Source organism: Scyliorhinus torazame, chromosome 3, assembly GCF_047496885.1.
Source record: "Scyliorhinus torazame isolate Kashiwa2021f chromosome 3, sScyTor2.1, whole genome shotgun sequence".
Taxonomy (NCBI): domain Eukaryota; kingdom Metazoa; phylum Chordata; class Chondrichthyes; order Carcharhiniformes; family Scyliorhinidae; genus Scyliorhinus; species Scyliorhinus torazame.
In genome coordinates, this window is record NC_092709.1 from 18,919,121 (window position 1) to 18,934,970 (window position 15,850).

Genomic DNA, 15,850 nt, shown 5'->3' on the forward strand with positions numbered 1-15,850 from the left:
GGGGCGGCGTGGCGCGACTCGCGCGGTGCCCCGGCGATTCTCCCACCCGGCGTGGGTGGGGGGAGGATACCGCCCAGGCCCTTCGGCCCTCCAAGCCTGTACCGGACACATTTTGTATTTCCAACAAAATGTGTCATCACATGGCCTTTGAATAAAATCAGTCTTAAATGTAAATCATTCATACTGGCAGCATTAACTGCAGAATTACAGAATCTCAAAGCTCAAAAGAAAGCCATTTGACCTCATGTTGTTTTCAGACCTATAACGCTTTCTACCTCGCTCCATTGCTCTCCCTATTCTCCATATGCTCTAAATTCTGTCTCCAAGTATTCTTCCATTTCCTTTTTAAGATCCATTCTTAATTCTCCCTGTTTTAGGACAGCCACTGGCAAGGCCCCCATTACCAAGGTGTCAGTGCCCAGAACACCGAGACCAAGCGTGATATTACGCCTCAAAATTGGCTCTTTCTGCCCAGGGAACATGTACAATCCTGACCAATTTCGAAACTCTGAGTTTTCCTGATAGTGCTGGAACTGGAACCTCCTAAGCTTCATTCCCCTGCCCAAGTTTTCGTCAAATTCTTCCCTCTTTTTGGATCATCCTTAACTGAGCCACCTTGCACATGCAATTGCTACTCTGCTTTTGTTATTACAAGAGACAGTCTGAATGATCCTGAAATATCTGGCTCTCCCAGCTACATCAAGAGTGCATTGCCTGTACGAAATACAATTGATCTTTCCTATTGGTTTTATTTGCATTCAGATAGATATTCAGTGCTATTGGCTTGCTTTATCTCTCCAGGATTTGGCATCCACTATTGACCAATCTTCATCCATCATTTTGAATAGAATCATGATGTTGGACAATTTCCTGGAGAAACAATTGTGCAAAGAAAGAAGAATGTAAGTTGTCAGATTTGGGTTTGATTTATTGTCACGTGAACCGAGATTTAGTGAAAAGGATCGTACTGCCTACAGTCCAGACTGATCATTCCATGCATGAAAAAACATAGGACATACGATAAATACACAATGTAAATACATAGACACAGACATCAGGTGAAGCATATATGAGTGTAGTACTACTCAGTGGAGAAGGTGTGTGGAGAGATCAGTTCAGTCCATAAGAGGATCATTCAGGAGTCTGGTAACAGCAGGGAAGAAGCTGTTTTTGAATCTGTTAGTGCGTGTTCTCAGACTTTTGTATCTCCTGCCCAATGGAAGAGGTTGGAAGAGAGAATAACCCGAGTGGGAGGGGTCTTTGGTTATGCTGTGCCCTTTCCCAAGGCAGCGGGAGGCGTAGACAGAGTCAATGGATGGGAGGCAGGTTTGCGGGCTGGACTGGGCTGTGTTCACAACCCTCTGTAATTTCTCACGGTATTGGGCCGAGCTGTTGCCATACCAGGCTGTGATGCAGCCAGATAGGATGCTTTCTATGGTGCATCTGTAAAAATTCGTAAGAGTCGATGTGGATATGCCAAATTTCCTTAGTTTCCTGAGGAAGTATCGGTGCTGTTGTGCTTTCTTGGTCGTGGGTGGACAAGGACAGATTGTTGGTGCTGTGCACACCTAGGAATTTGAAGCTGTCAACCATCTCCACCTCGGCCCCGTTGGTGCAGACAGGGGCGTGTACAGTACTTTGCTTCCTGAAGTCAATGACCAGCTTCTTAGTATTGCTGCTGTTGAGGGAGAGATTGTTGTTACACCACGCCACGAGGTTTTCTATCTCCCTCCTCTCCTCTGACTTGTCGCTGTTCGAGATCTGACCCACTACGTCCCGGAAAAGTCTAGTTTGCCTCCAAAAATCCCATACGCAGATCAAATCCTTGAGAACGTTTCATTAATCCCTTCTGGGAAAATGTATGGAAGATTTTACTTGTTGGTATTAAGACTGGCATTAACATACTTATTTCAATTAGGTTATTGCTGATATTGTAATAACATCAATCAGAGAATCTAAGCTCCAGCCTGTGGTGGCACATACATGTTAGGAACATGAGCAATATTAACCCACCCCTCAAGCCTGCTGCACCATCCAATCAGAACATGGCTGATATCTGGTGACAACTCCACTGTCCTGTCCAATCCACAAATCCCTTTGATGCCAAGAATTTGTTGACCTCAGCATCCACTGCCCTCTGGGGGAATTATGTGCCACCAGATAGTTTCCCAGGGTGTTCCAGACATTAGAGCAGTTAGCCTTTCAAGTTGTAAAGAATCTGGGGCGGGATTCTCTGACCCCCCCCGCCGGGTCGGAGAATCGGCGGGGGGCGAGGGGGGCGGCGTGAATCCCGCCACCTCCGGCTGCCGAATTCTCCGGCGCCGGGGTTTTTGCGGGGGCGGGAATCGCGCCGGTCGGGGGCCGTTGGCAGCCAAACACTCCGGCACCGGCCTAGCCCCTGAAGGTGTGGAGGATTCCGCACCTTCAGGCCGGCCCGACGCCGAAGTGGTTCACGCCACTCCTCGGCGCCGGAGTGGCGCGCCCTGCCGCTTCGCGGAGAATCCCGCCCCTGGTTGAGTCAGGGGATCAGGACAGTGGTACCTTCGCCACACCTCGATCAGCGGAATGGGCGGGGGGGATTGTGGGACTACTATTTTTCATAACCTAGATTGTACCTGTGTTCAGTGCCACGTCCAGGACACTAGTGTCCTGCACAAAACTTGGAATGGGCAGGATGTTTTATGAGGAAAGGTTGGACAGGCTAGGCTTGTATCCACTAGAGTTTAGAAGAGTAAGAGGCAAGGTGATTGAAACAGATAAGATCCTGAGGGGTCTTGACAGGGTGGATGTGGAGAGGATATTTCCTCGTGTGGGGGACTGAAACTAGGGATCACGCTTTAAAAAAGATGCTTAGGACAGCGATGAGGAGAATCATTTTCTCTCAGAGGGTAGTAGGCTTTGGAACGCCCTCAAAAGACAGTGGATGCAGAGTCTTTGAAGTCAGAACTAGATGGATATTTGATGAAGAAGAGGGAACTTGGGGATTATCGGGGGTTGACGAAAGCCGACAATCGGATCTGCCATCATCTTACTGAATGAGGGAGTAGGTTCAAGGCGCTGAGTGACCTATTGCTAATTCCTATGTTGATATGTAAGGGGCAGGAGATTTAGAGTGGATCTGAGGAAAAAACACTCCACACAGAGGGAATCTGGAACTCGCTGCCAGAAAGGGTGGTAGAGGTGGGAATTCCTCACAAAATTCCAGAGGTATTTAAATGAGCACTTGAAACACCATAAAGTACAAATCTACGAACCAGGTGCTAGAGAATGGGATTAGAATAGATAGGTGCTTGGTGGCTGGTGCACACACAATGGGCCGAAGGCCCTATTTTTTGTTCTGTAAAACCCTATGACTCAATTATCCTTCAATTTCCAATGACCCACGAGCAAATTCCATTCTACATTTTTCAATATATCTTGTCTGAATTTCTGCAAGTTCATTTGGCGCAACTGCCACACACAGGCCAGGCTAAAGATGCCGGGAATATGAGCTTGGTACAGAATTTATCTTCACTATTTCTGCTCACTCCAGTTGTGTAGAAGCCTTTTTGACCATTACAGGATCCAGCTGGATAGTTACTGAGAATTTGAATTGTTTCTAAAATAGTATTATTTGCTGTAACCTGCTTTGATACATGTTTGTAATAAAATACATTTTTTTTAGAAGTATTTAACATTTTCAAAAAAAAAGTGTATAAAATTTGTATGCGTTATATTTACAGGGCAATCATGCAGGCATTTTCCTCTTCTCAAACTCTGTGTGGAAGTTTCCTGGACGTCAGGTAAACCTATGTTATATTGTCTGGAACAAGTAGCACCAACGTATTGTAATTAGACTTGTTACATAATTATACCTGAGCTTATTGCTGTATTCACCAGGTTCACACCAGGGTCACTTTATTTATGCCTCATGTTATTTTCTGTTATCGATTTTACTCAATTTACATGAGGCGATATTTACAACCCACAAATGAAGGTCGGGAAAGGAAAAGGATTGTAAAGAAATGCCACCTGTGGATTTAGTGGGGGTAACGCAGCTATCTGAGATCTTCCTTTCCATATTATGTTGGCCGATCAAAAAGTTACTCCCCCATCTCTTCATCCCCCACAAGTCAAGTTGAATTTGGGAATTCAAGGACCGGACTTCCCTCTGATCACACTCTTCCCGTGAACCACTTGTCCGCTTTACTCCAACCCTCTTCTCAGGGTCTGGGTACGGGGCTACTTAAATATTTTGGGCAGTGCAGCTGGGCACTTGGCTCACTCCTGAGGGAACCTTGCTGCGATGGTTTTCCACAATCCAGTTTAATCAGCTGGACTGCATAAATGTTTCGAAAGAAAAAATATTTTTTTTAAATTTAGAGTGCCCAATTATTTTTCCCCCCAGTGAAAGGGCAATTTAGCGTGGCCAACCCACTAACCCCGCACAACGTTTTTTTGAGTTGTGGGGGTGAGACCCACGCAGACAAGAGGAGAATGTGCAAACTGCACACGGGCAGTGCCCCAGAGCCGGGATCGAACCCGGATCCTGCGCCGCCGTGCTGCCCCTTTTTCAAAGAGAATACAACGCTGGCCTTTTCATTGTCTCCGACTCCTTTGTCCCACCAAGCTGTAGCTGTGCGTCCGTTCAGGCACTCAGCTGTAGATTTCCCTCCTCAATCCTCTCTGTCTCTCCTCCTTCAGGGGAAAACCTACCTCTTTGGCTAAGCTTAAGTGAATTTGGCTATAATGGACACGTTCTAACCACCACGCCGCCCGCGCCTGACTCGGGACGTCTCGTGAGATTTACCCGGCTCGCTACACCTCGCGAGATCTAACACGACCTCTCGAGACGTCGTGACCTGGCTATAGGCGGGGCCTAAATTTGCATATTAAAGTGTGCAGTACGGCACACTTGGATATGTCCTCACCAGAGTAACCTAAGGTGCGGGATCATAGCCCCTGCACCTCAGAGACCCTGAGCGAGCGCCGGGTAGCACTGGTCTCCACAAACGTGGACCAGACGTCCCAGCACATAGGGGTGGGGGGAAGGGTCTCCAAGGCAATCGGGGACCACTGGGGTGGTCGGAAACTGAGCAGGATGATACCCTGGCACCCCTGATACCACCTGGCACCCGGGCAGTGCCACTCAGGTGCCACCCAGCTGCAAACGCTGGGAAACACCCAGATAAACGTGCTTGACATGGGACTCTGTTTCATTTCCATTAAAGTCTGCCCAATGTCTTCGTAATATCCCGCACGGGACCAACAGGTTGGGAATAATTTATCTTCCCCGTGGTGCTCGCAGAGTACAAGCTCCCTGCTGAGAGGTGGGGGAACTCCATTCGGCAATGTATAAAAGGTCGGCCAGTAAGGCGTCGACCATAAAGAGACTCATTAGGGATCTCCCAGGAAGTGTATATAGTGTTATTGTAAATAAATCAAATTTCTTTAATTTACTCCGGGTGGACTCCCCGTGTCCTTCTTTGACTTGGTGTCAAATTGCCAACTGATGATGCTCCTGTGACGCCCCCTTGGCACATTTTATCACAGTAGGGGTGCCATATGAATTCACATTGTTGTTGTTATTGAGTTGGGAGTGGTTACCCAAAACCCATTTCACAGATGGAATATCTGTACAAAGAGTAGCAAGTTTGAATGATGCTGATGGATATAGGACTAATTTTTAGCATTCCTTGGAATACATTTCAATGGAATGAAAACGAGATGAAGATGGGAGTTTTGCTGATTCACTTTACCAGGCCACTTGTCCAGGCGGTGAGGGTGAAAACTAACCCCAATGAGACAGTGGGCGGTATTTTCCAGTCGCATCCGCCGGGATACCAGAAATTCCCACCCGAGTTCATTGGACTATTAAACGCTCCGTCAAAGTATCCACTCCGCCGACAACAATTCGCACTATTTACCCCTTAGTGTTTGAGCTCCAGTACATTGTGTTTGAGACCACTATATAGCATTGGGTCAGCACAAAGAATCGCTACTTCAATCGATCAACAGCGATAATATAAAAGCATAACAATATCTGATGGTTTCCACGATGCATCAATAATCATTCCTGATATCTTTCAAAACAGCAAAGATAGCCATTTCAACACAAACAGAGAGGTGTCCGGCCTGAATCTGTCCGCTGCATGTCGGGGCTTCGAGGACTTGGCAAAGAACTCCTCAATGTTACGGCAGGTAATGTTACTGACTCACCGCTCCCAAATACATAACAGGTTCTCAGACCTTAAAATATTGGGACTTACTTCATTCCCTCCCTAAACCTATCTGATTCTTTACTTCTCCATATTATTTTAATAAACTCTTTTAAATCCACCTCTTTGACCAAGCATTTGATCATCCGCTGTAATATTTAATAATACACCGGCGCAACTCCTCGGGACGTTTTATTACTCTCAGGGCACTGTGTAAATGCAAGCTGTGGTAATCATTTTTGTGCCAGCAATGAGATTGCAAAGTCCGACACAACAGGAGGTTTTTCCAGGTTCCCACAATTCATTGAGCGAGGGGAGGGAATCGCCCACTGACCCTCAGTATCCTGATGGACAACAACCCAGGATTCAGACGCACTCACTCGGAATGTCTAGAGAGGGGTTTGAACCCTGAACCTTTTGATTCAGAGGCAGGAACGTTGCCACTAAGACAAAGATTCAGCCCTTTAAAGTTCAAATAGGTTGATGTCTGACAGCAGTGTGTAAATCTGCTTGATGTGACCTTACTCCAAGCCCTGGCACCCTATTCTGTTTACCAAAAGGTTCCCTCACCATAATTAATCTGACGTGACAGTATTGTGATGAAAGGTGCGGCGGCTCCAAGTCCCACCAGCACAGCAAGATCCACCTGTGGGCTATCAGGGAGGCAAAGGCTACCACGTCCGCCTTTCTCTCCACCTGCGCTCCAGGATCCTCCGACACCCCGGACGGGATTCTCCGCTCCCACGCCGAAGTGCCCACGCCGCCGTGAACGCCGTCGAGGTTCACGACGGCGTGAAACGGCACCTATCCCGACCGATTCAGGGCCCGATAATGGGCTAGGTGCGGGGCCGCGTCATTTGCACGCCCCAGGCCTTGTCGCCACGTAAAGGCGGCGCCGCATACATGATGCGGCCACGCCGCATAACTGCCGTCACCCGCGCATGCGTGGTTGCCGTCATCTCCGAGTCCGCCCGCAAGAAGATGACAGGCGGATCTTGCGGGGCTGCGGAAGAAAGGCGGTCCTCCTTCAGAGAGGACGGCCTGATGATCGGTGGGCACCGATCGCGGGCGACACCCCATTTGAGGCCCCTCCCGGTGCAGGACCCCCCTCCCCCGCAGGCCGCCCACCCCCCCAGCGTTCCCGCGCTGTTCCCGCTGGCAGCGACCAGGTGTGGACGGCGCCAGGGGGAACCCGCCGTTTTGGGCTGGCCGCTCGGCCCATCCGGGCCTGAGAATCGCCATTTTGGGTATCTCGGGCGATTCTCCGGCCTGCGTCGCGCGGAACTCGATGGGGCCGTTCTCGCCGCTTGGGAGAATCGCGGGAGGGCGTCGGACCGGCGTCGCGGGAAAATCTGACGACCAAGGCGATTCTCCCAACCGGCGCGGAAGCGGAGAATCGCGCCCCCCAAATATCGCTATCCACGGCCTCGGCACCACCTCCGCTCCCAAATCTTCAACATTACATTGGCAAACTCGTTCCAGAACCCCTCCAACCTTGGACATTGTGGAGAAGGTGTGGAGTGAGTCTCTCCATAGGGTGAATGCTACATCATCCTGAGCGAGGCTGAGTTTGATACAACTCAAGGTGATGTTTAGAGTGCATCACACCAAGGCCAGAATGAGTTGTTTTTGAGGGGGTTGGAGATAGGTGTGAGAGGTGCTCGAGGGGGCCAGCAAACCATACGCACATGTTCCGGTCCGACATTGGTGGGTTTTGTGGGACCTTTTTTGAACACCATGTTGGCAATTTCAAATGTGGATTTGGAGTCCTGCCCATTAGTAGTGATATTTGGCATGTCAGACAAGCCGGAACTGAGACCGGGGTGATGCGGACACTTTGACTTTTGCTTCATTGCTGGCTTGGCGGCGGAATTTGCTGAGGAGGAGACGGGTGGCACCGCCCAGTGCCGTAGCACGGGTGGGTGATTTAACAGAGTTCTTGCATCTCGAGACGGCAAATTCATGGTGACGGAAGCGATTGATGGGTTCTATCAGCGATGGCATCCGTTTATATTGCATTTTAAGGATCTGGTCACTGTTAGCTGTTAGTGTGGGGGGTTTGTAAGGGTGTTGTTTTTGGCCAGTTATGGTTTGTTGTTTTGATTATTACTTTGTATATTCTGTATAAATTGTTAAAAACCTAAAACATATATTTTTTTAAAAATTTGCTCCCGTCAACTACAATACGAACCCACGAATGTGTGAACATCTGCATTGCAATCAGCTATCAACCAGGACAATTATATATCTTGTTGCAGAAAGTCACCTGTGAAAATTAACAATCCTGTAATGTAGATGTCAAGAAATTTGGGGCAAGCTAATTTTGGATTTGATTTATGGCACCGTGTGTTTAAAATGGACTTTAGTTAGTTTAAAGGAGATACAATCCTGCCGCTGACATTCACGGTTTTACAGGTGAAGAATGCAGTGGAAGATAAACTGATCCCGTCATTACCTCGATCTCCGGCTTGTGTGGAAACATTGCGGGTTTACATTATTCTCCCAGAACTCATCGCTGTGCTGGAAGACTCCAGGGACTCAGCAATGCTGACAGACTCTTTCAACAAAGCCATTCTCTCACTCGAAGAAAGTTATTTCAAAATTCTTGGTAAGATTTTTGTTAACATTAAAATATAATTGAGAACACTGACTGTCACAATGAAAAGAAAATAGTTCAGAAATCAAATTGGTTTCCACATTTCCTCTTTTACAAGAGTGATATGTTTCCAAAAAATGCCTAAGGGCGCCATAGAAATGCTCCATTTGTGTCTATTCTGCACCACGGTAAGGTGCGAATGTCTTGGACCAGAACTTCAGCGGAAACACCATGTAAACATGGGCAGGGGATCGGAGCCATCTCAGGCAGGAACGGAAGATTTGGAGAGTCAGCCAAAGGTCCATTGACTTTCACTGGAAAATCCTGGCCATGGGCAGGACTGGAAAATCCCACCCATAGTCTCTCAGGAGCACTCCTGAGGAAATTATTGGCAAAGAACAGACACCATTGATTTCTGCACAGCACCCACTGTTCTATCTTTCCAGTTCATCATTCTGTTTGATTTTTCGATGTGTTACCATCTGATCGGCTGTGTTTTTTTGGCGTGAACATTTCTGTGCTCTTTCTTGACTAGAATGCTGGTGGAGTACAATGCCTGATGATTCCTTCGCGCGCCTGGTGGGCGTGTATCAAAAAATATCAAAGCAACTTCTTCAACTCACTATGGAGGGCACCTTGAAGGACAACTCCAAACTACATGATTCATTAACAATTTTACAAACACTTTATAAGGTCAGTGCAAGTTTAAGTGAGTCTCTCTTCTCTTTGTCCCACCATTAATTGGCTTGTGATCGCACTCTGCAACTCATCTCCTTGCTACTTCTTGGTCAATCTTCAAATGAACCATGAACCCTACTACATTAACCAATCACCTCTCTTCACTCTCCTTGCACTATTGTTTATATTTATTTCCCTCTCTGTGAAGCATCTGGCAATGTTTTACTGGATGTGAAGGAGAGTTATGAATACAAAACTGTTGTTACATTTCAAATGCAATTGGGCCAGGGTTGAGTAATGTAACATTTACCATTAGTTGGATATCACAGCCTCAATGTACCTAACCCACCCGACAGGGACAGGGTGAGTTCAGTTGGGCACCGTTCTGTGCCCAGTCCGAGCGTACTCTGCATTGAAGTCAGGGTGTGAAATGGATATTTGATCCAATCCTATCAGTTTCCCAATTTTGACATTTTGCAAGTTTATTTTGTTGTATTATTTGTCCCTGAGGTGTGGGCATCGCTGGCTAGGCCAGCATTTATTGACCACCTCTAATTGCCCATGAGGGCGGTGAGCTGCTTTCTTCAACCGCTACAGTCCATGTGGTGCAGGTACACCCACAGTGCTGTTAGGGAGAGAGTTCCAGGATCTTGACCCAGCGATAGAGAAGGAATGGTGATATATTTCCAAGTCATGATGTTGAGTGTCCTGGAGGAGAACTTCCAGGTGATGGTGTTCCCATGTGTCTGCTGCCCTTGTTCTTCTAGACAGAAGGCATTGTGGGGTTGGAAGGTACTGTTCAACTGCATGAGTACCAAGCTTGGAGTATACCAGATGGGGTTTGGGGGGTTCTGTTATAAATACATTGCATCCATGGCCATGCAGATGAATTTAACGGGACCGTGTACTGAGAAAGCTTAGGCAGAACAACAAAGTTTCAAAGGGAGCATTGACAGTAACATAGAAATTGATTGAGACATAAAAGTCCAAAGATTGCAAACTCATCTTCTATCATTCTTCTAATCAATGGACTTGGTGACTAATCATGACAAATATCGGGCAGCACGGTAGCATTGTGGATAGCACAATTGCTTCACAGCTCCAGGGTCCCAGGTTCGATTCCGGCTTGGGTCACTGTCTGTGCGGAGTCTGCACATCCTCCCCGTGTGTGCGTGGGTTTCCTCCGGGTGCTCCGGTTTCCTCCCACAGTCCAAAGATGTGCAGGTTAGGTGGATTGGCCATGATAAATTGCCCTTAGTGTCCAAAATTGCCCTTAGTGTTGGGTGGGGTTACTAGGTTATGGGAATATGGTGGAGGTGTTGACCTTGGGTCGGGTGCTCTTTCCAAGAGCTGGTGCAGACTCGATGGGCCGAATGGTCTCCTGCACTGTAAATTCTATTAAATTTGTCTTGATTGATTAGTCTGTTATAGGGGCAGACATGACAGAAGAAAAACTCTAGAGTTTAGACATTTTTGAAAGTATAGGCCCAGGGTCACACCATACTTACCACATCTTGGGCGAAATTCTCCGTTATCGACGGAAACTCCGCCGATCGGCGCAAAAAACGGCGCAAATCCCACTTGCGTCACGTCATAAAAATGGGCCGATAGTCTGCGGCCCGAAATGGGCTAGCAGCGACGTAACGGGATCCGCGCTTGCGCAGTGGTTCATAAGGTCGCGCAGCTCCCCCCCACCCGACCGGAACACCCGACCGCAACACCCGACTTGATGGCTGGCCGTCGCTCAGCCCCGAGGTTCGAGTCACGCGATGTGGAGGCGCTCCTGGACGCGGTGGAGCAGAGGAGGGACGCCCTGTATCCCGGGCACGGCCGCAGAGTTGCCCCACGCCACAGCCGGCGTCTGTGGAGGGAGGTGGCAGAGGCCGTCACCGCTGTGGCCCTAACACCACGGACAGGCACCCAGTGCCACAAGAAGGTGAACGACCTCGTCAGAGCAGGCAGGGTGAGCCTCCCCCATATCCCCCATATCCCCCATATCCCCCCTCCCCCATATCCCCCATATCCCCCCTCCCCCATATCCCCCCTCCCCATATCCCCCCTCCCCCATATCCCCCATATCCCCCCTCCCCCATATCCCCCCTCCCCCATATCCCCCCTCCCCCATATCCCCCCTCCCCATATCCCCCATATTCCCCCCTCCCCCATATCCCCCCTCCCCATATCCCCCATATCCCCAAGTGAATCCAGCCCTAACCTTAACCTCTGCAATGCACGCGCAACCGATGGCGTGCATTCATATACCTGCCTAACACTGTTGCCTTTTACCCCTGCCACCCCCCCCCCCCCCCCCCCAGGAGAAGCGCGCACACAACAATAGGGAGCATGTGAGGACTGGAGGAGGGCCCGCTGATGAGAGGCCACTGACCGTACACGAGGAAAGGGCCCTGGAACTGGCTGGCGGACCTGAGGACCGGGAGGTTGCTGATGCAGAGGTCGGGGCCCCACGAGCAAGTGAGCCACCAACAGCCCGTCCCCATATCCCCCCTCCCCTATATCCCCCTCCCCCGTATCACCTGATCACTGCCTGATGTCTAACCATGCATGCTTCATTGTGTATCGCAGGACCAAACGTCCAGGCACCCATCCCCGCAGATGCACACCGCCCGCAGGATGCCCCTCGGAGACCACAGGAGACGGAGAGACCCGCACCTTCCAGCATGCGACGCCCGCAGGATGCCCCTCGGAGACCACGGGAGACGGAGAGACCCGCACCCTCCAGCATGCGACGCCCGCAGGATGCCCCTCGGAGACCACAGGAGACGGAGAGACCCGCACCCTCCAGCATGCGACGCCCGCAGGATGCCCCTCGGAGACCACAGGAGACGGAGAGACCCGCACCCTCCAGCATGCGACGCCCGCAGGATGCCCCTCGCACACCACGGGAGACGGAGAGACCTGGAGCAACAGGGAGACGACACCCCCGTCACGTGCGGGAGCGACCACCCAGCGATGAGGGGGGCAGCCACAGGCCCCCGTCACATCCGAGCCAGGACACCACTATCCAGGACACCCCTACCCGGGACACCACTACCCAGGACACCCCTACCCGGGACAGCACTACCCGGGACAGCACTACCCGGGACAGCACTACCCAGGATACCCCTACCCGGGAAGACGAAATACCGGACAGTGACTCAGAGTGGATGGGTGGAGACGAACCCCCACTCCAAAGTGCCATGGACTCAGAGTGGGACGAAGAGCACGACACAACGCCACTGCTGTCACCAACACCCTCCACCATCGCAGAAACACTCACCACGGTTGGGCACTTTAGTGATGAGGCGTCTGATACACTCACTGATGCGCACAACACAGCCGTCCCGGTACAGCAGGTGGAGGTAGGAGCAGCAGAGGGACCGGGCGGTCGGAGGGCAGCCCAGGCCAAGCGAACATCTGCCGCCCAGATGGATCCCGGGTTCCTGCAGTTACCACACCCACACATAGATCCGATGCAACCACCGACACGGAGACGAGCGAATAGGGTGACGGGTGGCTTGCGACGGCTGCGGTCGCAGGTGGAGGAGTCCACCCGCGTCCAGGAGCTGGGAGAGGTCCCGGTCATGCGTGCCACCCAGGCTGACACCGCACGGGTGGCGTCCGCGGTGGAGGCAATGGGTGCGACGGTGTCAGACATGGGGAACGGTTTGCGAGGCCTGGGGCCTTCCGTGCAGGCGGCGTCTGTGGCCCAGGAAATGGCTGCCCTCTCACAGGAGGCCATGAGCCAGTGCCAGCGCCAGATGGCAGAGGCGCTCAACGCCATAGCCCAGTCTCAGCAGGCCATGGCCCAGTCTCAGCAGGCCATGGCCCAGTCTCAGCAGGCCATAGCCCAGTCTCTGCAGGCCATGGCCCAGTCTCTGCAGGCCATGGCCCAGTCTCAGCAGGCCATCGCTGAGGGCATCGGCGCCAGTGGCCATGTGCGAGCTGGCGTCGCACTGTCGCAGACAGGGTTCGACAACCCCCTGGGCTCCATGGCTGCAAACCTGCAGACCCCTGTCGATACCAGCACGGGCCTCCAGGACTGGCAGCGCCAGATGTCGGGGGCGCGTCGGATGGCCAGTCCGTTCGCATCCCCCACCCATGTAGAGGCCTGGGGGCCATCGGGCACCCCGAGGGAGGAGGAGGTGGTGTGGTCCGTCCCGGCTCCCTCTGTAGGGGAGGCCCCGGTACACCGCGACACCTCGGACTCCCCCCCTTCCGTCCCAGGTGCATCGAGTGGGCAACGGGCAGGACAGGCTGGCAGCTCGCCATCCCAGTCGCCCGGGCCGCAGCCTGGCCCATCTAGGCCAGGACGCCTCAGGAAACGGCCGCCAAAGGGATCCGGTGTCAGAGGGCAGGAATCACAGGAGTCCACCTCCAGTTCTGCTGTACCGTCTGGGGAACCACGTAGACGTAGTCAAAGGGCCCGTAAGGCCAAACAATTAGACACTGAGTAAGTTGGCACGGGTGCAGGGCACAGATGAGTTTTAGGGGCTAGGGCACGTGCATGAACTCCTTTGGTTATTAAAGTCAATGTTACACCTACCGAAGCTGCCTTTGTGCTCTGTCCAAAGTGTGCGGGGGTGTCATGTACGTTGAGCGCAAGTGTGTGTGTGAGGGGTGGTCTTACCTCAGCCCCAGGTGAGTCTGCCCCCTTCCCCCTGGGCCGCCATCAACATCCCCCGGGCAGAGGACGGGACCGTGCGCTGCAGTGTCACAGCCGCATGCAGGGATGGTCCGGGTGGATGGTGGTACTGTGGCCATGGGTCAGACATAGTCCAACGATGTAGAACCAGGAGCTCATCGGAGGCGGGTTGTCATCATCCTCCATGGCCTGCGATAGACACGCGTCCACCCGCAACTGGGTGAGCCCGGCCCGTTGTGCCGCCGGTGGATCGGCAATTGGGGGTGGGGGGGTGGTGTGCATGCGGGTGGGGTGTGTGGGGTTGGGGAGGGGGGTGAGGGTGCTGGGTGGGTGGATGGGTGGGGGGTGTGGGTGGTCGGCTGTTGTCATGGTGTGCGGTCTGTGGCCATACTACCCGATTCCCACGCCCATCTAGTCAGTGAAGCGGGCGTCTATCAGTCTGTCCCGTGCCCGCTGGACCAGCCGGTAACGGTGGACAGCCACCCGCCTGTGTCTACCCCGTCTGCCCTGACCATTGCCCCCATCCCCCTCATCTGGGGAGGACTGGGCCTCTTCCTGCTGCTCCTCCACTCCGCCCTCCTCTGCCTGCGGCACATCGCCCCTCTGCTGGGCTATGTTGTGCAGGACGCAGCACACCACAATGATGCGGCCGACCCTGTCTGACCGATACTGGAGGGCGCCCCCAGAGAGGTCCAGGCACCTGAAACGCATCTTCAGCACGCCAAAGCACCTCTCGATCACTCCCCTTGTCGCTACATGGGCATCATTGTAGCGGTTCTCCGCCTCATTGCGTGGCCTCCATATAGGCGTCATCAGCGACGATCGCAATGGGTAGCCCCTGTCGCCCAGCAACCAGCCCCTCAGCCGGGGATGGCGTCCCTCGTACATGCCGGGGATGGATGACCGCGACAACACGAATGAGTCGTGTACACTGCCTGGGTGACGGGCGCAGACGTGCAGGATCATCATGCGGTGGTCGCAGACCACCTGTACGTTCATTGAATAGGTCCCCTTCCTATTAGTGAACACGGCCCTGTTCTCTGCAGGTGGCCGCACGGCGACGTGCATCCCATCGATCGCGCCCTGGACCATGGGGAACCCGGCAACGGCAGAGAAGCCCACGGCCCGGGCATCTTGGCTGGCCCGGTCCACGGGGAAGCGGATGTAGCGGTGCGCCATGGCATAAAGGGCATCTGTCACTGCCCGGATGCACCGATGTCTGCGATATGCCGGACAGGTCCCCACTCGGTGCCTGGAATGACCCCGTTGCATAAAAGTTCAGGGCCACCGTAACCTTGACGGACACGGGGAGAGGGTGTCCCCCGCCAGTGCCACGCGGTGACAGGTGTGCCAGCAGGTGGCAGATGTGTGCCACGGTTTCCCGGCTCATCCGGAGTCTCCTCCTGCATTCCCGGTCCGTGAGGTCCTGGTATGACTGCCGTGGCCGGTACACACGGGGCGCCCTCGGGTGCCTCCGTTGCCGTGGGGCCACGACGTCCTCCTCCCCCTCCTCGTCCTGTCGGTCAGGTGTCCCTCCAGCCTGGGCGGCTGCCGCCTGCCCCTCTGCGGCAGCCTGCGCCGCCTCTCTGGCACGCTCCTCCTCCTCCTCCTCCTCCTCATCCAGGGCAACATAGACATGAGCGGCTGCCACCACGGCGGCCAACATCGCTGGATGGTCTGAAAACATGAAGGCATAGTGGGGGGGAGGGGAACGACGACATGTCATCATTGCCCATA

General features: G+C 52.7%; 1 protein-coding gene across 1 annotated transcript in view; it reads left to right on the forward strand.

Moving 5' to 3' along the window:
• The window catches only part of LOC140408315 (probable E3 ubiquitin-protein ligase HERC4), an 84,989-nt gene that overhangs the window by 20,720 nt on the left and 48,419 nt on the right, over positions 1-15,850 (forward strand). The window contains exons 9-13 of the mRNA XM_072495346.1: positions 802-902; positions 3,723-3,782; positions 6,075-6,180; positions 8,613-8,805; positions 9,329-9,486. Of these exons, the coding sequence (XP_072351447.1) occupies positions 802-902; positions 3,723-3,782; positions 6,075-6,180; positions 8,613-8,805; positions 9,329-9,486 (618 nt within the window). The remainder of the gene's footprint in view (positions 1-801; positions 903-3,722; positions 3,783-6,074; positions 6,181-8,612; positions 8,806-9,328; positions 9,487-15,850) is intronic.